General features: G+C 48.5%; 1 protein-coding gene and 1 pseudogene across 1 annotated transcript; one reads left to right on the top strand and one right to left on the bottom strand.

The window, feature by feature from the left end:
- Window positions 1–10889, top strand: part of LOC130371751 (dedicator of cytokinesis protein 1-like) — a 105287-nt pseudogene extending 94398 nt beyond the window's left edge.
- Window positions 10890–17619: 6730 nt separating this feature from the next.
- On the bottom strand, window positions 17620–19704 carry LOC130371467 (E3 ubiquitin-protein ligase TRIM38-like). Its single transcript, XM_056577252.1, has 2 exons — window positions 19560–19704; window positions 17620–19460 (listed from the first exon to the last, which is right to left on the bottom strand). The coding sequence occupies exon 2, from the start codon at window positions 19456–19458 to the stop codon at window positions 17839–17841; it is 1620 nt and encodes a 539-aa protein (XP_056433227.1). The 5' UTR covers window positions 19459–19460; window positions 19560–19704; the 3' UTR covers window positions 17620–17838.
- Between the last annotated feature and the right edge of the window lie 4765 nt (window positions 19705–24469).

The raw sequence follows: 24469 nt of genomic DNA, 5'->3' as shown, positions 1-24469 counted from the left end.
CTTTGTACCTTTTTTCTTTTTTTGCACTTGCATCACTTTGTACTGCAGCTCCCCCCTTCCCCCCGTACCCCCCGCCAAACTCTCCTCACACTCAACCAGCCTCTGTCCTTGGCCTCACCTTCCCCTGGCGTCTCTCTCTCTCTCTCTCTCTCTCTCTCTCTCTCTCTCTCTCTCTGTCTCTGTCTCTCCATCTCTCTCTCTCTCTCTCTCTCTCTCTCTCTCTCTCTCTCTCTCTCTCTCTCTCTCTCTCTCTCTCTCTCTCTCTCTCTCTCTCTCTCTCTCCCTCTCTCTCCCTCTCCCTCTCCCCCCCGTCCCCTATGGTGTTCCCGTGACCCGCTTGTATGATTTAGATCTGGTGGGGTATCAGGGGAAATCCCCAATCCTTTGGTTCGTCCTTAATCCTTTATGTGGGACACCAGCAGTATCTTAAGTGTTCCTCCCCGACCACACTTCAGTGGAGGAGCAGTGTGGTTGCTAAGCGGCTGTGGGTACCTAGGTGTCACTTCCTCTTATTGTGCACTTTTGTTCGGCCAGCCCCACATGATAATATACATGGAAACCTACTCCTTTGTTTTATGAATGTGCATTTTTGTGAGAGGCTGTCGAGTCTGTTCCAACACCTTCACACAGCTTGGATTAAACGATGCATGCGGTGGGAGAGCCTCCGTTGCAGAGAGTTACGTCACATCTAGAAAGCAGTGCTTGACTTTCCTCTTACCCCCTACTGGGAGGTCGCTTCCCATTAGAGAGAGACTCACTTGATCATCAAGACTCACTTGTTCAGAGGTCACCTAGACTCTTAATAGACCCCCCCGTCGTCGTCGTCGTCGTCGTCGTCGACTCCCCAACCACCTGTGCCACCCAGCGTCCCTGTGGTTTTATGCGGTTCAGGAATATCTCCATAAAGACGGATTCATTGCGAATATCGCATCGAGCTGGAGAAAGGCTGTAGTAAATACTCAAGGCGCTGGTTCTCCACAGAGAACAGTGGAGCGCATAAAGCCTGCGCGCATCAACTCTGCGCGCATACAGCCTGCGCGCTGTATACAGACATTCAGTCACGAGGAGATACAACCTTTTAAATTGAGCAGAAATACTTTTTAATGTACGGTTATTAATTAAATTTATCAAGGGGCTTTATTTAAAGCTACATAAAGAATACAAATAAAAAAATATTTAAAAAATTCAAACCAACTCTGACGTCGCCCAGCTGGTGGGGGGCTAACGACGTTGTCGTTTGCGTTTCGGGCACCAGATCCGCCGGCTCCGTCTGGACGGTCGGCCGAAACGCACAACACTTGGTGCGGTTTCACCAAAAAAAATCGTCTCTGTGTGGACGGGGCCTCAGCTTCTTGAATATTCCCCTCATAACTCGTTAGTTCCTCCTCCTCCCGAGGAAGGGGCTTGGATCAGATATGAAGGTAGACCGGAGGACGGGGTGCTGGCGAGGTTCAGTAGCCATGGCAACGCAACATCCACTACGCAGGGGAACTTTCTACTTTAGAGAACGGAGTGTGCCCATGCAGGGATGAGACGCTAACGGATGGTGTGTGTGTGTGTGTGTGTGTGTGTGTGTGTGTGTGTGTGTGTGTGTGTGTGTGTGTGTGTGTGTGTGTGTGTGTGTGTGTGTGTGTGTTTTTTCGTTTGTGTGTGTGTTTTTTCGTTTGTGTGTCTGTGTGTGTGTGTGTTTTCGTTTGTGTGTCTGTGTGTGTGTGTGTTTTCGTTTGTGTGTCTGTGTGTATGTGTTTTCGTTTGTGTGTCTGTGTTTTTGTTTGTGTGTCTTTATGTAGGTGTGTGTGTGTGTCTGTGTGTGTGCGTCTCTCTCTCATCGTCCTCTGTCCTCTTCTTCGAGTGCTAATGACTGTGATGTCCCCCCCCCCCCCCCCCCTCCAGATCCCCTACCTGGCCGAGGGGGTCCGAATCCACGGGGAGAAGGTGTCGGAGGCGCTGCGGCCCTTCCACGACCGCCTGGAGGGCTGCTTCAGGCTGCTGCGGGAGAAGGTGGAGAAGCAGTACGGGGCCAAGACGCTGGTGAGGCCCCGGAGCACAGAGCCCTGACGGACAGGGGCCCTCATGGCCCCCAACGAGGTGTCACGATGAGCACTAGAGAGAGAGAGGGAATGGAATGGTAGAGCCGCTATCGACCAGAGAGAGAGAGAGAGAGAGAGAGAGAGAGAGAGAGAGAGAGAGAGAGAGAGAGAGGAGAGAGGAGAGAGAGAGAGAGAGAGAGAGAGAGAGAGAGAGAGAGAGAGAGAGAGAGAGAGAGAGAGAGAGAGAGAGAGAGAGAGAGAGAGAGAGAGAGAGAGAGAAATAATACATGCAGGTGTAAATACCTACACAGGCACACACACAGACATACACATTCGACCTACACAGTCACCGGGACTTCCCCCAGACTCCCAGGGGGTGTGGGCTAGCAGAGAGAGAGAGGGTGGGGGGGGGGGGGGCGGGAGAGAGAGAAAGTGTGGTGGGGGGCGAGAGAGAGAGGGGGGATGGAGTGAGGGTGAGAAAGGGAGGGAGAGTGGGGAAGGGATCAAAGGGGGGTCACTTTCACTGCCCTTAACGATAGCAACTCCCTGATTCCGCCCTCAGGCCCCCACTAGTGTGTCACCAGGCAGCGCTGTCTCCGCTACCGGGACGACCACGTCATCGTAATCCCCGGGCTCTACCGGGGCTACTCCAGGGGGCAAACAATACAGGGGTCTTTATTACCAGCGGCCCCCGTCGGACGGCCATAAATACCGAGACCTGCGCCACTCATTATATGGCCGTAAACCTCCCACCTGGACGCGTGCAATAAGGAGCCCAAAGTAATGGCGGGAGGTTGTATGGATGAAAGGTTCTGGGAGGACAGAACCTCCCATCTCTCAGCCTGCGCTCGCGGTCGCCCCGCGGCCAGGTTCAGCTGCTGTCAGCTCATACGTTACAGTGAGTACGTTAAGGTTCTCCTTTAGTGCCGCGGTGGGGCCGCCGGGCGCCCACCCAGCGCGCCGCGCCTCAACTCCACCTCGGATGATTTAATTGTTGCTTGCTCGAGCCCTTTTTCTCTCCTGTTCTGCTCTCGCCGGGGGTAGAGAGACGGCCGCTCACCGTGAGGAGAGAGAGAGTGGTGCTGGGGGAGGGAGGGGGAGAGAAGAGGAGGAGGGAGAGAGGGGGAGGATGGGAGAGAGGGGGTGATGGGGGGGGGAGAGAGAGAGAGAAGTATAGCGAAAGGTAGGGGAGAGAAAGAGAGATGGGAGGCAGGGAGAAAGGAAGGGGAGGGATGGGAGAGAGAGAGAGGGAGGGTAAATCCAGCAGTCTTGCGTGAATTTAAATCAGGGCGCTCCTGACAGACGTGTGACTGGTGCTTCCTTCCTCGACGGGAACACTTTGCGATGCAGAGGTGTTTTTAAGAGTCTCAGCTCTGCAGCCTTCGCCGGCATCATCCCTCTTAAGTGCCGCGGTGACACACTTGTTCCTACTCTGCTAAAGTGGAAACATCAACACAGAACCGGCATATGCGTGTCTTCTCGGAACAAATATTACAGGAAATGGGTTGCTGCCGTATTGCTAGGGTTGATGTTAGTCTCGCTTGGGTTTGCAGTCGCTCTCTCAACACTATAGTCGTCCAAGAGGGTCTCCCCGGAGGAAGACCCCAACCATTTGGAACGGCCAATCAGGTGGCGCTTGAGCTGTTATTGGGCGGATTGGTTCCAAGGTCAACAACGGGCAACAATCACATGCTAGAACAGACAGAGTAGTGAATTAGAAGGGGAAGTTGCATTCAATCTTGAAGGGGGACAAGATCCAGGACGGACTCTGTTTTCCCCGCCTTCTCTTCAGCCCTCTCCCTCCCCCCGCTGACTCCTGCTAACACCAGACAGTAATGGCCCTTCAGACACTCTTTATGGACTTAGAAAGGAGGATCGATTCTTCTTATCAGATTTTAGGCCAGATAAATACAGGGAGGACAGCCGCAGAGTGTCACCACGGTGCGATGCGGTGAGAGTGAGAGACACACATGGAGACACGCACGGAAACACGCACACACCCACACACAAACATCCATACCCATACCTATACACACACACACACACACACAGCGACACACACACAGACAGAGAAACACACACCCACATGGACACACACACACACAAACACACATACACGGAGACAGATGCACACACACGGAGACAGACGCACACATAAACATAAGCGAGCGAGCGTGCACACACACACACACACACACACACACACACACACACACACACACACACACACACACACACACACACACACACACACACACACACACACAGAGAGCCAGGCTGTGCCTGTGATGGACGCGTAGTGAGGGCCAGAGGACGGATCACAGCACCGTGCACTCAGCTGGCCCAAAGCCGGGCGCACCTAAAACAAATCAACGTCCAGCCTGGTTCCTGTCCTCTGGCTGTTGGACCAGTGGTGTTGATGGTGACGGTGCATCGCTAGTCTTTGTTCTCCTCAGGGGAACGTCCTGCACGTCGACTGAGGTTTACGGGGTGCAGTGTAGTCTGACGTTGGGAAGCCTGATGTTTTGTGTATGATGTTAATAGTACGGATACTTCTTGTTTAACTTGATGAGAGTCTCTCGTCGACAGTGTGGAGGGCGTAGACCCTCTGGGGTCACGGTCTGAGGTACTGCTGATGTTAATTACTTGTGCTTATCTTCAGGCAGTTTGATTAAAGTCATGGCATGTGTCGCTTTATCTCTGAGATGTGGCATTTTAAAACTCTGTTGGGTATAGCAACACTTTGTCTTTGTTTTAATAAGAGATTGTGTGTGTGTGTGTCTCTGTCTGTGTGTGTGTGTGTCCCTGTGTGTGTGTGTGTGTGTGTGTGTCTCTGTGTGTCTGTCTGTGTGTGTGTGTGTGTCTCCCTGTGTGTGTGTGTGTGTGTGTGTGTGTCTCTGTCTGTGTGTGTCTCCCTGTGTGTGTGTGTGTGTGTGTGTGTCTCTGTCTGTGTGTGTGTGTGTGTGTCTCTGTCTGTGTGTGTGTGTGTGTGTGTGTGTGTCTCTGTCTGTGTGTGTGTGTGTGTCTCCCTGTGTGTGTGTGTGTGTGTGTGTGTGTGTGTGTGTGTGTGTGTGTGTGTGTGTCTCTGTCCGTGTGTGTGTGTCTCTCTGCCTCAGCCTACGATGGACGACCGCCGTGGCACCCGGCCTCGCTCCATGGTGCGCTCCTTCACCATGCCCTCCTCGCAGAGGCCGCTGTCGTCCGCCTCCCTGACCTCCCTCTCCTCGGACAACTCCCCCTCCAGACCGGGCTCCGACGGGTAAGCCCCCCTCCCCCTCCCCCCCTCCCTCCCCCTCGTGGAAGAGAAGCTCAGCGAGGTCGCGAGAGCAAAACCACGTGAACCCGTTCAGTGATCGAATCCAAACCCCAGTGTGCATAAAACCAGTTTGTCCTCTGAAGAAAATAAAAAAGGTTAACTTATTTCAAAGTACCGCCCGCTTAACGTGACCAGCGAGCCCAGGGCCGCGGACGGGGTTCGAAAAATAGTGAGGTCGTGGGGGGTAATTCGACCGAAATAAGCATTTACTCATCTCTGAGAAGTTCTCAACTGCTGGGTTTCTATACAGCTGTATTTAGGTCTGAATCGACAAGTTAAGTTAGAGCGTCCGGACCTCGGTGACTCCTCAGAGGCGTCTACGGCCGTGGGCGAGCCGACTCATGACTCTCTCTCACCCGACTGCTGTCCAGCTTTGCTCTGGAGCCCCTGCTGCCCAAGAAGCTCCACACCAAGTCCCAGGACAAGCTGGACCGGGACGAGACGGACCGCGAGCGCAAGGAGCGCAAGAAGGAGAAACGCAACAGCCGGCACCAGGAGGCCTTCGACAAGGAGCTGAAGACCGCCGACGCCAGCATGCAGCCCCCCGAGGCCGTCATCCTGTCAGAGACGGTGGGGACCTCTACTCCTCCTCCTCCTCCTCCTCCACTTTCTTCTCCTCTTTTTTCGGGTTTCATCGTTTGTGTTCCCCCCCCTACAGAGTTGATTTCCTCCCCACATCCTTCCTCCCCACCACCTCCTCACCTCCTTTTCTCCGGCTCCATCGTTTTCTTTCCCCCCCCCCCCCCCCCATCTTTTTGTTCCCTTCTTGGGGGATGTTGAGGGGGACACCTCCACTTTTCACATTCAATGTACACACTCAATGTACACATAACGTGTACACGTCCACTTTACAAATCCTTGTTACACCTCCACTTTATATGGACCTCCAGTTTACACATCCACTGTACACATCCACTTTACATGGAGCTCAGGTTTACACAGCCCGTTTAAACATCCCGTTTTCCATATTTAAATCGTAGACCAGGGACCCCAATGGAACGGTGTCGTATTCCTTAATGTAATTCCCATCCACTCCCCGTCGGCGACGCTTTGCCTCAGCGTCGGCTGCGCTGCAGCTCGTGTTACTGTACAGCGCGGAGCCGCCCTGAGGACAGATGGGTCCTGAATATTCAGATCCCAGCCCGCGATGAAGAGCGGGGCAGCCTCGCATGCAAACAATTATTCCGGAGCACAAGTAAGACTTGGCCGGGCGACAAGGACGTTTATCTAAATAGGATCTCCCCGCGGAATACAGATAGCAGTAATATGATTATGGATGTACAGATAGGGATCCCAAAGAAGATGTGAAAGAAATTTCTCTCTTTTTTTAAATGATTGAACATCGATCTGCCAAAATGTTTTTGTTACATTCCATCCGGCCAGCGATGGTTTGATATTATTTTATAGATTCCCTGGTACCTGTTCATATGACCTCCCCACAGCAGGTGAGACTTCTACTGACCTGGTGCACACATGCCCTGTAGGGCTCTCTCTCTCTTGCTGAGATGCTCTCTGCGTCACACGTCTGCAGACACTCTGGTATAGCGTTCAACACGCGTTGACTTGGTCAGGACAGAATGCGTGGTGATGTTCAGGACACACAGACATACCCGGCTCTTCTGGTGTCGCTGTCTGTTTCCTCATCTGTCCGTCCGTCTGTCCGTGCTCCTCCAGATCAGTCCGCTGAGACCCCAGCGACCAAAGAGTCAGGTCCTCAACCTGATTGGAGGAGACCGCCGCCTCTCCGTGTCCCCGGGGCCCTCGTCCTCCACCGGCCCCCCGCCCATCACCCCCAGGACCAAGCTCTCCTTCAGCCTGCTCACCGGCTCCAGTAAGGCCCTCTAAAACTCTCTCTCTCTAACTCTCTGTGTCGCTCTCCCTGTGACTCTCTCTAACTCTCTGTTTCTCTCTTGTCCCTCTAAAAAATATTTTCTCTCTCCTACTGTGTTTCTCTGCCCGTGTCTCTATCTCTAACTCTCTCTCTCTGTCTCTCTCTCTCTCTCTGTGTCTCTCTCTCTAACCCTCTGTGTCTCTCTCTAACTCTCTGTGTGTCTCTCCAACTCTTTCTCTATGTCTCTGTCTCTGTCATTTTCTGTCTCGGGCTCTCTCTATATATCTCTTTCTGTCGCTCTGCCTGCCAGTCTCTCTCACTCTCTCTCTCGGTCTCTCTCTCTGTCTATCTGTCTGTTCTTGCTCTCTCTTAGTTTCTCTTTTTAACGGCCTCTCTGTCTGTATGTCTCTCTGTTTATTTGTCCCTGTCTGTCTCCCACTCTCTCTCTCTCGCTCTCTGTTTATCTGTGTGTCTGTCCCTCTGTCTGTCCCTGTCTGTCTGTCTCTCTCAGTCTCTGCAATGGCATTAAGACCCCCTCAGGTGTGTGTGTGTGTGTGTGTGTGCGTGTGTTCCTCTGGTCCTCCTCATTCATCAGCGTTATCTAGACACTGTGTGTCACCAGGAGAACCCAGAAGAGTGTTAGAGTCAGGAACAACTTGATTTCCCCGAGGGGAATCCCGCTTAGTAATGGGCAGCACCGTGGCCCATTTAGCGGGGGTCTAGCAGTCCTCTTCGGTTACAGTAGAGCTTCTGGGGGGGGGGGGGGGGGGGGGTTTACCAAAGAGGAAAATAGCGGAAGCGTTCAGACACAGATTTTATTAAATGTTTTTCTACAGTAGCCCGTCACGGTCATGTAAATCCCTTACAGAAGCTATTTTATAGTTCAATACTCCAGGCCAAGTTTGTATTCAGGGTTGGCCAATCACACGCTTACAGGTCCCCACTTCCAGGTTCATGATTGGAGGAAACAAATATGAAGCGTAAATAAATGAAACGACCCGTTCACACGGTTTGAGCTTATCTACCATCAGACTTTAGATACGAATCTAAAGATAAGTTTGGATAAGAATCTGAGTTGAGATAAGAATCCGAGTTTAGATAAGAATCTGAGTTTAGATGAGTATCTCTGACGAGCGAGAGTAGCTGGACCCCGTATAACGAGGTCTTATAACCCCCCCCCCCTCAGACCTGGACCTGAACGGCACCGGGGAGACGCCCCCCCCGCTGCCGCTGAAGGTCTGCACCGGGGACTACGGCAACGTGATGGAGAGCCACGACGGGCTCCACCCCTCCACCCCCCAGACGCCCCCGCCCCCCCCGCCGCACCACAGGGTAGGTGGTCCTACACACACACTCACTCACTCACTCACTCACTAGCTGTGTTTGAAAGCGTTCCCTATCACGGATATAGTGCACTATAAAGGGTGCTCGCCATTTTGTAGCGGTGTTCGAATTCTCAGTGGGCAATTTCACGCTCTATATAGTGCACTTAAAATACCCAACATTTGAGTGTACCTACGATGTTCCCCGCATGTTACTCCCGTATACCACAATGCAATGCAGTCGTGTTTTTCAGGAGGAGAAGAAGAAGCTGAATAACCGCGGAAACAAACACATTTAATGACGGAGTCTCCGGCTTTCGTTTAGAAATGTCAACAATTCGTTTGGGATTTTACATCGACAATTTAACATTCAAAATGAATAAAAAAAACCTTGATCAAGGAAAAGTGGCGGCCGCGGCTGTGTCACCCGGTTGCCACGGTATTGCGGGCGGTTGCCATGGTATCGCGGCCGCTTCCCGTCAGGGTGTGGTTCGGTGACAGATGCTGCTGAACCGCCCGTCTCTGAAACCTCCTCCGTTGTTCTGAAGAGAGGGGAGACATCCTTCAAGGACGTAGCGAGGGACCATCACCGCCGCCCCCACAGACCCCGCCCCCCCCCCCCCCCCGCGCTGATCTATATGCCAGGTCGCAGGACTCTCTCTCTCTCTCTCTCTCTCTCTCTCTCTCTCTCTCTCTCTCTCTCTCTCTCTCTCTCTCTCTCTCTCTCTCTCTCTCTCTCTCTCTCTCTCTCTCTCTCTCTCTCTCTCTCTCTCTCTCTCTCTCTCTCTCTCTCTCTCCCCCCCCACTACAAATGGGATTGGGCCTAATCTACCCCTTCCCCTTACCCCTTCAAAACAAGGGGAAGGGGTAGAAATGGGATTGGATCTTAACCTCTCCCCCCCAGGGGGTAGAGGGGACATCAACCCCCCAACGAGTTCCGGACCCTGGGACTCTGACCGCCTCGACGACGGGGAAGGCTTTAGAGAGGAAAGACACTTTAGATTCCATAGGAACGAGTCTGTTTACGTCTTCAACCGGAACAAACAACAACAAAAATACATTTGGTAACACATGACATAAGAACCATTTTTGACCGTGTCATTACACACGTAATAAGCGATGTAACAACCTGTAACAGCTCGTCCTTGATATATAATGACGTTATGGAAAAACCTTACCTGTGGAACAACATAGTTCGTAGATGTTAAGTAATTAAGTCCGGGCCGAGTGAATGCTGTGACATTGCTTATTGCTCAGTACTTACTGTGTCATTACACTGTGCTGTGACGCTGTTACCAAACATTTGTCATCCATTTTGTGTCCACAGGATACGCCCCCTCCGCTGCCGAGCAAGACCCCGCCCCCCCCGCCCCCGAAGACCACCAGGAAGCAAGCGTCCATCGACTCTGGAATAGTGCAATAAAACGAGCCCTCCCCAAAACACCACATCGGACACACTACCCTAACCTACCCATAAAACCCCTCACCCACCCATCGGACACACTACCCTATATTACTCATAATACTGCTCACACACACACACACACACACACACACTATCCAAAACAGTACCCATGAAGCCGCTCACACATTACCCTGAATAATACCGCTATGTCACACACACACACACACACACATATGCACACACACACACGCGCACACACACACACGCACTGCGTAAAACAACTACACTAAGCGCTCCGGCTGTTTCTCGTGTAGATTGTGTTCCTCTCTCTTTTTGAACCCATGCATTCCTGTGTCCCTCTCCCGATTGGACAAGTTGAATACCTCGTGCGGGCCTACTATTATCATCACGCGTATTAACAATAAGGTTACTTTTGCTCTTAAGTGTGGCGTGATGCAGTCTACTAACGGAAACATACAGGCAAAGAGTGTTGATGTCCCACAATGCAACACTTTGGCGTCATTGTGTTTAGACTTGCACTGTTGGAATAGCTTTCCCCACAACAGACCATTACTCTTTTAAACCCCAGAGCCGACAGCTCAGTCGAACCCATATTCCTAAATTGTACAGGTGTGTATATATGATTTTATTTTATTTCCGTTTTGTTTTGTATCTGGATTTTATCCTGTATTTTTGCATTTTCTTGATATATGAACTGGCATTGATTTTTAACAACATAAGAAGGGCCTGTAGGTTTTGACACGGACAGTAAAGAGTGATTTCACACACACACACACACACACACACACACTCCTTTCATAGACGTTACTGGTGATGAGTTTTGGAGTCCACATACCTTAGCATCTCCCATCTCGCTTCTTTGCGTAAGATTTTTATAGCATTGGATTTTCATAGAGGCCAAACTGTTCCCAATTCACTACTGACATGACTTCGGAATAAACACTCAAATGTATGTCTTTTTAAAACCGTCGCCTTCCTCGCTTTTCTTTCTCTATTCTTCCACGGAAGGGAAAGAAATGTAAATGTGACATTCTGAATGTGTGTGTGTGTGTGTGTGTGTGCGCGCGTGCGCGCTGTGTGTGCGCCTCTCCACTGACGCCCCAGTAAGTGGGCTCTCCTCGCTGACTGACAGTCGGTCCGAGAGCACTTCATTATCCTACACACCTTCTTCTGCCAATAAGTGCTAAACCGCTCAGTGACATGCATCGCTCTACTTTTGCTTTTAAGTGAGAGCCTTTGTTACGGTCTTCAAAAAGACGAGCGTGGGCGCCCCCGCTGGCTCACCAGGGGTAGAGCGCGTACCATTAAGGCTCAGTCCTGATCCCAGCGACCAGGGTTCGATTCCAGCCCTGTGATCCTTTGCTGCATGTCCTCCCCTCATTCCCCCCCCTACCTTCCCGTCTATCTCACTCTATCTAACCCTGTATAATGGGCCGATTCATTAATTCCCTCACTCTCCACCTCAAGCTGGCGTGTGGTGAGCGTTCTGGCGCCGATAGGCTGCCGTGCATCACAGTGGGTGCTGCACACTGGTGGTGGTTAGTGAGGTCCCTCCTTCACTGTTCTACTGGGATTTGGGTACCTTGAAAAAAGCGATGTTTAAATGTAAGAAATTATTATAATAAAGCAGAAAAATGCAAAAATATATATCAAAAGAAAGAAGACAAGCCGATGGAACAAGATGGAAGCCGGCGTCCTTCTCCCTGGCGGCTTGAGCTCCACCGCTCCGACGGCGGAAACCCGGGAAGGTGATTCCACCCACTCGGCTCTTCAGGGTCAGCTACACTCCTCTATCTGTATAGCAAGTCCTTTATGCTATCACACACACACACACACACACACGTTTGTGTAGTACAACATTGGCCTTGTTTACGCAGGCATTTTGAATCCCTTCAAATTAAAACAACTTGTGAGATTTTCGAAGCAAAGAAAGGATTTATTCGTCCAAACAGACGGGGTCTCATGTAGCAGAGTTGTAGACAAACGTCTCCAGAACTCCCTGCAGACGTTGTGTGTGTGACCAGACTCCATCTGGATCCACTCCGGAGCACTCCCCACCGGGTCTTCTTGTCTGTCGCTGACGTTCCGTGGAGGCGCTGCTCTGAGATGGTTGGTTCTCAGACCTTCATGTCCGTTCCCCTCCAACAGGGGGTACTTCTCCTGACATTCGTCCGACAGGCCCAGGATCGACAGCGTTTCAGGCCCTCTGTGTAAACTAATCAAGTTTAGTGATTTATATTTTAATACCAACGTGATCCAGATGCAGAGACCCCTTGTAGCATCTCCATCCTGCACTCTGGTCCCCAGGTTCATTGAGTCGACTTTATGGGGGTACAGGGGGCCACACCTGGGGTTCACAGAACAAACGCCCCATCTGTGTCCCTCTCCTTCTCTCCTGATGCCTTTATTATATCATCTGTCGTTTTCCTGCATATCAACTGAAAGTACCTTAGTCAGTCTGTTAGATCTGGCGCTTGGCTGCCTCACTCATTGAATCGGTTGTAATTGGTTATAGATATAAATTATGCAACTTTTTTATAATACAACTACTTTATTAATAATTATTTAAAAATATATACGTTATAATCCAACTACATTTGAATCAAACGACCTTATAAACACCTTACTCTGCAGTCTCTGGAGAATGCCCTGCTGGGTGTAAAATAACAAACGACCAAATGCCTTGTCAGCTGAACGTGTGCCTGCCCTCAAGCCAGGCATTACTCGGTGAGTCGCTGCCCCAGGTCAGAGGGCCATGTTGTGTTCAGCGCAGCAACGCGTGGAAGCGTTTGAATTATCATCCTTATCGTCTTTAATTACGGCTCCTAGACTAGCAGCAATGGGCAGTCTTGGCCTCCATGAGGCATGGGGGCGGTTCATGCCATGTATTTCCTTTGATATATAATTAGGCCCCTTTACGTCTCCGCCACGCGAGTATCAACATGTTTACATTATCGTCTTCCAAAGCTGTTTTCTCTCCGAAGCGTGGAGCCTGTTTGATATGCATTACTTCAGCTCGCCAGCACTGGCCTTTACGGTTATATTAACCAAATCGATCAATCTAAATGACAGTTCCTATTATTGTTACTCCATACATGCATGCAGACTGTATGCACATTGGTCGTGTACCAACAGTACACGCAAAATCATCTTACAGGACGTTTTTACACCCCGGATTCCAAAGTGTATTCCAGTCCCATCCTCACTCGTTAATTAAACTCACTGCTATCGCAGAAATTGTATTTTCCGCAGGATTCAACCACGGACACATTGTTTACCTTGCTGTGTCACAACAGTGGCGTGTCCCGTCCACAGGGCGGTCCTCACACCAACCACAATGCACCCGTCCAGGGGGCAGTGCGAAGTGAGCCATCCTCACTCAGTGTTGACTCCTCGTGACGCCCTGATCCGCCGACGGAGAGCTCTGTTTATCTCTGTAATTGATCGCCGCGCTGATAAGTCCAGCGATGGATACGCTGGAGAACACACATCATTCATCGACCGCCGCCCCCCTAATCACCGGTCGATGGCTGACGCGGCGAGCCACCTGATTGCGGCGAGAAGCGGAAGCAGCCGATTAAGACCCACCGGTACAATGAGTAGAACTCAGCAGAGACATCCACCACGGGTATAATGCCCTTTTAGCAATTACGCCTGGCAGCCCGATATGAAGGATTCGGCATTTTAGCAGCGTGGTGGATATCACAGAGTTATAGCAAAGCTATTTCATTATGTGCTCCTTTCGGAAACAGCAAAATCAGTCGCTTAATAGAGAGGCTTTGCAGAGGCTTTGTGGAGGGGAGCGTATTGGAAACGCACACACAAGATGTCATAAGCTGTCAAATCGGGCCGTATAATGCGGTGCAGGCCTCCTCGTTCATCTCTCTCTTGGCACCCGTTCAGTTGTTTTGGAGGCTGGTGTTGAACTCAGAGTTCCCTCTGAGTTCTTCTCTCCGTATAATAACACAGAGCCATGTTCCTGTGTATCTCCCTCAATGGATGCTCACATGAACCGCTCTGAAACGCTCCTTTGTGGATCTCTGTTCAAATCCCGTCTCCAGCGATGCCATACAACGCCTTCTGACGTGTAAAGAAAGATACGGTGCCGTAAGACAGGTTTATATAAAAATAGTCCCTAAGACGGATACAGTCTGATAATAACATCCTTTTGGTATACGCATACATCTTACATATAATAAATACTCTTTAGACACATACGTATAGTACAGCCCTATTAGACACGGTCCAATCCTGTTTGATATCAAAAACATAAACACTGCTTTTAGTAATGTAATGAAGTATAACGCCAGCTCTATGGTTACCTGGGAGGCTCCTCTGGATCCGAGAAAGGGTGGGAGGGTCCTGGACTGGGGTGACAGTAGCTCAGGAGGTAGAGCGGGTTGGCTGGTAACCTAAAGGTTGCTAGTTTGATCCCCCGGCTCCTCCTTGCTGAGTGTCGAGGTGTCCCTGAGCAAGGCACCTCACCCTGACTGCTCCTGACGAGCTGGCTGTCGCCCTGCGTGGTTGACTCCGCCTCCGGTGTGTGAAGCGATCCTGGGACGGTCTGGTCCATCCCGGGACGGTCTGGTCCATCGTGGGGTCAGATGGTGCTGGGAGAGGTGTCAGGGTCCGGTCTGTAACCCCCTCTTCAGACCCCCCCCGTCTTTCGGATGAGACGTTAAACTGAGGTCCTGACCTCTGACCCCCTGGGGTCGCTAAAGATCCCGGTCTCTGATTGGCCTCATCACTAGAGTCGGGATGAAGGTGTGTCCCAATCCCTCCTCGCCCCGGTCTCTGATTGGTTCCTCGCCTCACCTCCCGCTCTCTGATTGGTTCCTCAAACCCTGCTGTGATGGCCAGCGTTCACCAGGTGGGTGCTGATCAGACGAGGGGTGCTCCACTCCGCAGTGTTGAGTTTGGTCCCCTTTGAAGATGGTGACTGATGCAAAAGATTTGTGAATTCATATTTCATAGTACTTTTATTAACTCATTCCAACGTGTATATTAAACCCTTGGTTTGTTACGTGCTCCGCTAGATTGATGCAAAGGAAGTGACTTGGCAGCGCCAAGCAGCCAGACAACAATTATCTTACAGCCGCTGACAGAGTTGACGTCGTTCCCCTTGTAGTCTCATAATTAAATTGAACGGGTGGTAAAGCTCTGGCAGAACTTCCTTCTCGGTGCCAGAGGCAACCGTCCTTTGATACGTATTTGAACACCCCTGTAGTGACAGCCAGAGCCTGGCCCTGCAAACCGCTCGGTGGAGCGTCATGCCTGCTCATAGTTGACTCATTATGTCTGGATCTCCCAAAGCGCTCTGGCATCTACTCTGATCAGCCCCTTGTCCAAATACAAGAGTCGAGGAAAGAAGCAGATATCCTATCATAACAATACATCAGACTTATGTAACGCTTTTCTTAATACTCAAAGACGCTTTTCAGAGGGATCACAAAATTAAATATTTTGATAAGAACGTGTTAAAGATTAAATGAAATAAGATTCAGCATATACTCAAAATGTTTTCCCCTAGGGGACCCCCCCCCCTTGATTCAGGTGAGGGGTCTGTACAGGTGTGAGGGGGGGGGGGGGGGGTCTATAGAGGGGCCAGCTGGCCTTCAGCGTAACAGTTGAAGTCTCAGACTGCACTGAGCAAACAAAATAAAACCCAAGCTCGTCTTGAAACCACATCTGTATATAGTGAGGGTCACTCTAACTGTTAACATTTTCGATCCATTCTGTTCTGGGTCTGTGCGGGGTCTGATGGCTGTTATACATTAAACATTATTCACTGCTGCTCACCGGAGGAATCACTTCTGGATCTCCATTCATTTCTTATTCTATTCATCCAACTTCCTTAATTAATCCACTCCCAGACAGGACATCAGGGTAAACAAAGTACAGGAGCACCAACCTATCACACATGCGTGCTTTGGGCCTACGTTGTAGTAGATTAGTATGTAGTATGAATACATCACCTTGTGGCTACGAGTATTAACCCTTTATTAATTTAAATATGTGCCGTAATGTAATTTATTCTTACTTTTTTTATTGCATTATAGACGTTGGTTTGTGTTTTTTTCTTTCCGTTGATGTGCAGGGTGGTTCAAAACCACGCTGGAGCAATGCTGCCCTCGTCTGGGTGGGATTGGAACTGCACTCCTAAATACTAAAAGCACACGTCCTACTGATATGAGGAAGTGACTTACAACTCATAAGTCATAATGACTAAAATGTCAATTTTTAGCAAGTTTATAATAATTCATAAATATTGTATTATAAAAGATTTATTTTCCGAATGGTAAATCCCCACACAGTTCAACTGAGTGTTCTTGAATGTGTCATTGCATCGATTTTTCATTGATATTGCGATGGTCACTAGTACCAATGAATGCCCTGTGAGTCGGTTATGGTGAAAAAGAATGCTCTGGTGCTACTGTTTCACGCTTTTCTAGTGTGGTGGAGACGGTAGGCGGAGGAACGATCGGAATTTGGCTCACACTCATGAATATTCATGACATGCAAATGAATCGCCTCTGATTGGCTTGCCTCTGATTGGCTTACAGCACTGTCCATCACACACGCATGCACAGACTAACACACACACGGCCACGGTGGAGAGGTAATCATTTTATGACTTCACAATGAGCTGCATAAAGTTCAATCTTTTTTCTAAGAATCTTTAATGTTTGCATGTCAACTGTTGCCCACATATTGAAAACGCTTCTGATCAAGGGATATCGCTCGATGATTTCCTTCTGTTTATTAATGAGCTTCTTATGTGTTGTTTGATCGCTCACCAATGTCAACCCCAAAAATATGAATGGATGACTTAATCCACCTAATTAACTAGTATATTAGTGCTACATTAAACCTATGTGGATTAAAATGAAGTGATCGATCCACATCCTCGAGTGTTCCCTCCATCGCGCCGGTCAGAGACAGCAGAGGCTCCACCTGCAGCGGTCCCCTCACCGCGCCCGGTGCTGCCGCGCTAGAAGCCTGCCAGGAGCGACCCACAGCAAGGCCCTGCGGAAGGTACACAACCTCGGAGCCAACGTCATGATGGTAAGTCATCATGACGGGGCAATGAATCTCCTCATTAATAATTTCCTTATCAAATTAAAAAAATAAATAATTGCTAAATACCTCTCACGTACAACGATTGGAGAAATGCTCCACAGCACACGAGAGGTAATTGTAGAACTGGTATACTACTACCAGCACCTGCATATATTAAACTTGCTTTTCAAATGACCGTTGTCTCAGAGTGAGCCGGGACCCCCAGCCCAGCTGGAGGGAGAGCAGGCCCGTCTGAGGTTCATTGAAGGACACAAACTGCCCATGTCACCTGCCAGGAAAGGTTATTTTATTTGTGTAATTCATAGGCCTGAATGTTGAAAGAATAAGTGTGTGTGTGTTCTTTAAAATCGACCTAAATTAAAGTTCTTCAAATATCCATTTTGTTTCACTAAACAAATCGGATTTATGTAATGTGCTGAAACATAAGGTACCCTTTCCCCCGAAAATATATTTTCCACTGAAAGTGTAACGATTCCATTTCTCGTCATTTTTTATTAAGGTCAGAAAAGAGAAAATATGAATTTGGTATTCATTCATGATTCCGAAATATATCAACTACAACTAATAGTAATGTTAATATTATTAAGGTATTGTCTAAAGTTGTTCTACATAACTGACACAATTGACAATATTATCTAAAAAAATATACAGAGAAAACCCACATTACAGAATATAGTGGAATATAATAATTTACAATGGGCTATATTTAAAATGGTCAGGGTTATTTTCATACTTTGTAAATGACAACAGTACAACATTAATGCAGTTCTCTGATCTATAGCAGATTATTCAGGAAATATCATTAGTTCTTGTTTGTTCAATATCAATCAGTGTTAGTCTGTTTGATTAACAGGTGAGATTATCAGGAGGGAAGAGATTCTACCATCAAAGTCAATTGGATAGAGGAATGGATAGAGAGGCTCACTGAAGGTGCAGCCAGTCGCAGAGTAGATATGAACCCTGGCTTCCACATCATAGAAGGAGAGCAGACCCTTTTCATAATCAACAAACACCCCCACCTTCTGGAGCTCAGCTCTCAGAGGGACACGGACAACAGGGTCATCATGAAATACAAACACATCCTTGTTGAATGATATCCTCCAGCAGCCATTTTTAGGGGTCAATGCAATGTTTGCTTTTCTGTTGATGGACTCTCTGGCCACTCCTAAACACCATACAGACTTATCTTTAACCTGGACCTCAAAATAAAATCTCCCTGATGAGAAGCTCTGCCTCGAGAGAATACAATTCAAAGATGTAAATCTCTTCAGGTTGTCTGGGAGTTTATTCCCTGGACCTCCATAATGTACTTGTTTCCTATCCTCAGACAGGAGGAGACTGGAAGCAGCTGTATCAGGATCCAGAGTCACATCTACTTCATACTGCTGGACCCTCTTCAGATCATCATCATCACACAGCTTCCTTATCTCCATGTTCAGTGTCTCCTCCAGCTGATCCAGGGATCTCCTCCAGGTCCCTACGTATGACGGAGGACGGACCTCCACCGTGGTCCAGTCCCTGGTGGGTGGAGGACCCTTCAGGGATCTGAAGGCCTGGAGGAAGCGGAGGTGGTCTTCAGTTTGTGAGAGCTGCTTCACCTCTGAGCTTCTATTGGTCAGATCCTTAATTTCCTGCTCCAGCTCTTTGATCAGGTCTTCAGCTTGTTTCTCTGTGGATTTCAGTTTCTCTTGAATCGTTTTGTTGAAATCTTCCTGCCACTTTTCAATGCAGCGCATCAGAGCGGTGAGGGCCTGCAAACCATCGGCAATCTCTCTGTCTGCGTCTTTCTTGCTCAATTGTATTGTGTCTTTGATCTCCTTAATCTTTTGCTTTCTCTCCTGGATCATCTGCGGAACTTCAGACTCTATGTTTCCCAGCTGGGCCATCTTCACTTCATATTCCTCCTTCAGAGGTACAACAGGATGGGATCTGTGGTCACCCTCTGTGCAGAACTGACACACACACACCTGTTCAGTCCTGCAGAAGAGCTCTAGAAGTCGGTCATGTTTCTTACACATCCTTTCTTCCAGATGGTCCAAAGGCTCGACCAGCTGATGTTTCTTCAGGACTGCGACTCTCTGATGTGGCTCCAGGTGGGTTTGGCAGTAAGAGGTAAAACACATTAGGCAGGACTTCACGGCCTTCAGCTGGGTTCCAGTGCAGACGTCACAGGGAACTTCTCCTGATTCAACACAAGGCTGCTCTTTCACTCGTACAGACGTTTTAAACTGAGCAGCCATCTCTGATACGAGGATATTGACCTTCAAATCAGGTCTATTGTGGAAGAGCTCGTTGCAAACTGGACATTTGCACTGGGCTTGTTCATCCCAGAATTTTGTGATACAGGTTCTGCAGAAGTTGTGTCCACATGGTGTGGAAACTGGGCTGCTGAACACATCCAGACAGATGGGACATGAAAAGTTCTCCTCAGTCCAGGAAGTAGGAGAGGCCATTCCTAGACAAACAAGGTTTATGTATTGAGCATTTCCATTATTTGTCTTATTATAAGGAAGAAAGGTTTTAACTTGTATCAAAGTTGTGCTATTTTACTCACCTTGTGGTAGTTATTGTTTGATTTTACTCCTGAAAGAGAGAACTGCTTGCACGTCGAGTGACTATGGTTTCTCTGAACCTTAGGTTTCGTTTCCTCAAGATGACGTCCTCCGCTCTCCTCCTCTAACACCTGGCTCCTCCCCTAACCCCTGGCTCCTCCCCTAACCCTCGCACACCAAGCCAAGGTGGGCGTGGCCATGAACACTAATTCACCAACTGACTTTTCTAATTCGCTCTTTTATGCGTCTATTTTCTTTAATTTGCTAATGCAGGCAATCGAGGTAGAAGAACATTTCAACGTTCAGCATGCATATGCAACTCCGAGTGACCTATCGTATATCATAAGGAACAAGATTAAACGGTTTCTCTAGGAATGACGCCTTTAAAATAAACTAAGTATTGAAATATATAGTCTAAACTAGGCCTGTACTTTGCAGCATCAGCATAAGTTTAATGTTTTAGGCCTAATTGCTCACACTTTTATGTTTAACGTTCAAATAAGTTCAGACGCCAAGGAATCCATCGCTGCTGTCATTGTCAGCTGAGCTGACCTTGACTCCAGTCCGCACACACTTGAGTGGTCAGGGTTGCTGACAAATGTACCATGAATAACCATTAAAGTACATGCCAACAGTCTCCACTAGGGGGCGACGTGGACTAACAACCAGCCTGGTTAAGACGTCTTTACGTATTTTCCCTCAACACGTAGGCTGCATTCATTAAGTGATGATTTAAAGTGATGTAGTCCTCGAGGCAGAATTTTTTAGTTTTATCACTTAACTGATTAAATGAAACCACCTGCTTAAGCACCAGACGTAGATAGCAACAGAGGTTGAACGGATGGGAAAAGGGTATTTTGACCCATTTGACCCTCAATTTAACATTTTGCCGCGCTGTGCATTAGCGATAGTTACTCGTCAACAACCACCAATAAGACGCATATAGGTCTATTTTTAGGCAGGTCCCACACTTCTTTCTCCAGGATTTGGATTTTTATGTAGGCCTACATTTTATTTTTGATGGGCATCCACACTCCTTTTACAGAAGATCTCCTCAAAATGGTAAACGGAGGACGAGTCCCTCTCAACAGGTGGGATTTAGGACCACTAGTGCATCTGGGATTACTTAGAGATACAGTTCACCTTTCGCCAGGGGATGGCAGGGTTATGATGTTTGGTGTTTGGTTCTATTTATAAAACTCGAGCTGGGTTTATTGAGTCCGAAGTTGATTCTATTCAGACATCATTTAGACAAATGCCCTATCAAATGATGAAAAACTATTTAGATCCTTTGTGGTATGTTGTCTCGTGCAGGTATGACTCGAAGGGTGGTAAATGTCAACACGTGGTTTATTCTAACAGAGACACGGTAAACGGGCTTGCGTTCTTGAGGTGGTTCATGAAGCATCTCTCGAACACAGGTAAACAAACAGCTATATCGGGAGTGGGCGGAATGGTAATTAAGCCACGCCTACATGTTCTAATTTACCCAGGTAAAACTTTGGTCTGTCTTGGCTTAAGCGGAAAGGGCAAAGTGGCCATGTTTGTCTTATCTTATCTACAAAATCATTAAAACCTTATATGGTGTTGAACAGTATGTGGTTGGTGAAAGCATTCATAACTGTGGTTAGCTTGAAACATTTCATAAGAAATAGCATAGAATAGAACAGTGGCGTGAAGCCTAGTGTCGGCGCGTCGCCGAGCGCTGGCGCGCGTCTAGCTGCCGCCGGTGTGGGCTAGTAGGCCTACGTCCGAAATAATGGGGGTGTTTTTTTTTACGTGCCGCTTCGACGCCGGTGTGTGTTGGGCTATGGGCTCCACTATCCTTCACGCCACTGTTCTATTCCCTAGTGTCGCCGCCCATTAAAAAGCCAATTTTTAAAGTTTGTTACATCCCGGCTTGAAGCCAATGAGAAACGGGAAAGCTTCTACGACCAAAAGGGGACGTGCGTCCGCAAATGCCGCAAGAAAGCTTGGAGATTTGTAGTTTACCACTAGCACGTACCGGCGTAGGCCTACCATACAAATGGATTACACCAAACGTTATTTGCTCTAATCAATACGCAGGCCTATGCCGTCTCTCCTCTCGAGTTTCTCGCTCAAGACCAATCACGTTCTTTTGTTCATTAGTTCTTAATTGATTTCAGCTGCGTCGCCCCCGCCTCTCCTCATAAAGCGCCCCCACCGTGACTGATGTTGATCGTTTATTTTGCGTTGGATTGCGCAAGCTCAACAATCCGGACATCGTGGCCACCGACGCGGACCCCCCGCCACCGGGACCCACGCAGTGAGTACCGTGGGGTTCTTATTAAGCTTCATGAGCACCGCACACGTTACACTCTCCCCATCTCCCCTCATCGTCTGTTCTCGCCCCTCTATTGTACATGTTTTACCGCTGGAGGTTAATGTGGATTTGCTGATGGAAGTGGATGTTTGTGTTGAGTGGTTTATGGGATCGACTGACTAACTAACGCTGCGGACCGCTACTGCACCGACCACCACACTGGGAAGTGTCCTCTGCTCACTGTGGAAGCAGCATGGAAGAACTGCAGCGACTCTGATGGAAACCACATGACCTCCACGCTGTTGAACACAAACTGTTGTAGGCCTACTACAAACAGAGGCTGTCCCACTCGGTTAAAGATCTCGTGGTCAATGCGGCAGACCGCTGGACCTGGACGTCACCTTCTGCAGATACTTCACTGCCCTCAGGAATCCACGGATAACTTGAAACATGTCCGACTCCACATGTCTGAAAAATCCACGATGGAAGCTTGTGGAAGGAAGAAAGGGTTCTGTTTTTGCTCAACCCATAACCCCACTGGGCCCTTCTGTGGAAACCTGTGACTGACCCGACTGACTGGGGGCCTGTTGATGTGTGTTTGGTTGGCTGCTTGTGATCTGCAGAGTGGTCCTGGGTTAGATGCGGTGTCTGACTTGCACACCACTCTCCCAATTCTATTCTTCTCTTTACTACTTTTCAACTTTCTATACGCTGCTGTTGACCGCTGGTGGTGCAATGTGGTTTTTTATTCGCGTATGTTCTGTGGACTTTGCATTTTGTATTTTAATGAACATGTTTACTGCCTGTTAGACCTCGGATTGGCTAACCTAAACTCCTTCACTGGCAAAATGTAGATGCAAATTAAATGCCAAAATTAACATTTCAATAATCGTTTTGCGTATTTCACCAATAGCTTCGGAACTAGACGGACCTCGTATATAATTTGCTCTTCAAAGATGCGGTCAGGCGCCCCTCCGTTGTACACGTTTTCTGCCCGGTACGAAATAGACCGCCCAATAACAACCCTTTAGGCTATCTAATGTGAGGTTGGATACACGCAACATGTAGAGGTGTTTCAACAACAAAGATGGAAGTTGGTGAACTAAAGACTACATGCGCTCACTAAAAGAACGAACGACTACTACTCTTAAAGATTTTGAGGAATATGTATTTCTGCATCACACGTTCCAATGCTATGATTAATCGAGGCCTATCCAATAGCATAGCATCGACCCATTTTAGATCGCGCCCTTTAGACACGCCCCTTGGTAATTGAACAACGCACTTCAACGCAGAGGATCCAGAAGGATTTCACAACGAGTCCATTGGAAGATATCGAGGAACATGAACATCACCAATGAAGGAGAGTAACGTTTCCACTTGCTATAGGAATTTAGTGAAGCACTAAATAGTTAACAATAATAATAATAAAATGTGGTCACCATTTATTGACTTGTTGGGTAAGACTTGCTTTACTTGTATAACCGCGTTAAAACTATTCATTTACTTCATGTGTAGTTTCCCACTTATTCTTCAAATGTTTTATAGAAATAAAAATGTAATTAATAGAACTGGATACACATTTGTACAATAATTAATCATTATACAGGATTTCTATTCAAGCTCATGCTTCATAATATTTCCAAGGATTGCAGAGTCCCAAATGATTTATGGACAGTGGTTTGTTTTGTTCAGGAGCGGATTGTACTCCCAGAGGCTTCAACAGAGCGGGTCTGGAGCTGGGAGCTGCAGGTGGATGGTGCCCAGGAGCCGTTCAGTCCTACAGGAACAGACGGGTGAGCCGTGGAACTGCACATCCTATAAACTCCTCCTTGGTGTGGTCAAACGGTTCAGAATAAAACTGGAATTCAGCCATTGGTTGTGATTGGCTTGTTAGCCAAGCGTTCTCAGTCACTAGGACTAGTGTCCTTATGAAGATTAGATGCGTGTGTGTGGCTGGGTTTGGGAGTTTATAGGAAATTATACTTCTCAAGAACGCACAGTATGGGAGAAGATAAGCTATTGACATCTGAGTGAGTGAGCGAGGAGAGAAAATCTCCAGTGTTTAAATAAATTTTGTCTTGTTTCAGTAGAGGTGATGGAGGTGCTCTTCTGGAGGTCTGTGGCGGTTGTCTGGAGGCGCTCGTCTGGAGGTCCGTGGCGGTCGTCTGGAGGCGCTCGCTGCAGATCGAGGGAAGGCCGGGAGCCGTGCAGCCCAAGGGATGCAGAACGGTGAGACATGGAACTGCACAACTGCACATTTCTTCTAGGCTTGGTGAATTGTCTAGAATTTAACCTTTGACATGCAGCCACAGCAACTCTGAAGTGTTCTGAAAAATGTCAGATGCATTCTCAGCCACTAGGACCAGCTCCAGGATGTAGGCTAGGTGTGTGTGGCTGGCTGTTGGGTTAAATAATACCTCACTCAAGACTGCACAGTATGGCATCAGTCAGATCTGTGGGAGCTAAAGCAGAGGAGGAGTTGATTATCTGCATCATGGACGGGGAGAAATGTGCAGTGTGCAAATGGAACGTGTCATTCGCCTTTCAGAAGGACTGAGGCGGAGGTCCTGGAGGCGGAGGACGGCCTGGAGGCGGCGGTGGCCTGGAGGTCCTGGAGGCGTCCAA

The sequence above is a fragment of the Gadus chalcogrammus genome, chromosome 18, assembly GCF_026213295.1.
Source record: "Gadus chalcogrammus isolate NIFS_2021 chromosome 18, NIFS_Gcha_1.0, whole genome shotgun sequence".
Lineage (NCBI taxonomy): Eukaryota > Metazoa > Chordata > Actinopteri > Gadiformes > Gadidae > Gadus > Gadus chalcogrammus.
The sequence above is the reverse complement of the archived record's forward strand: the minus strand, read 5'-3'. Positions and strand labels throughout refer to the sequence as shown.

Excerpts from the sequence above, each read along its gene's own strand:
- LOC130371467 (XM_056577252.1), bottom strand. The coding sequence starts at position 19,458 with ATGGCCTCTCCTACTTCCTGGACTGAGGAGAACTTTTCATGTCCCATC.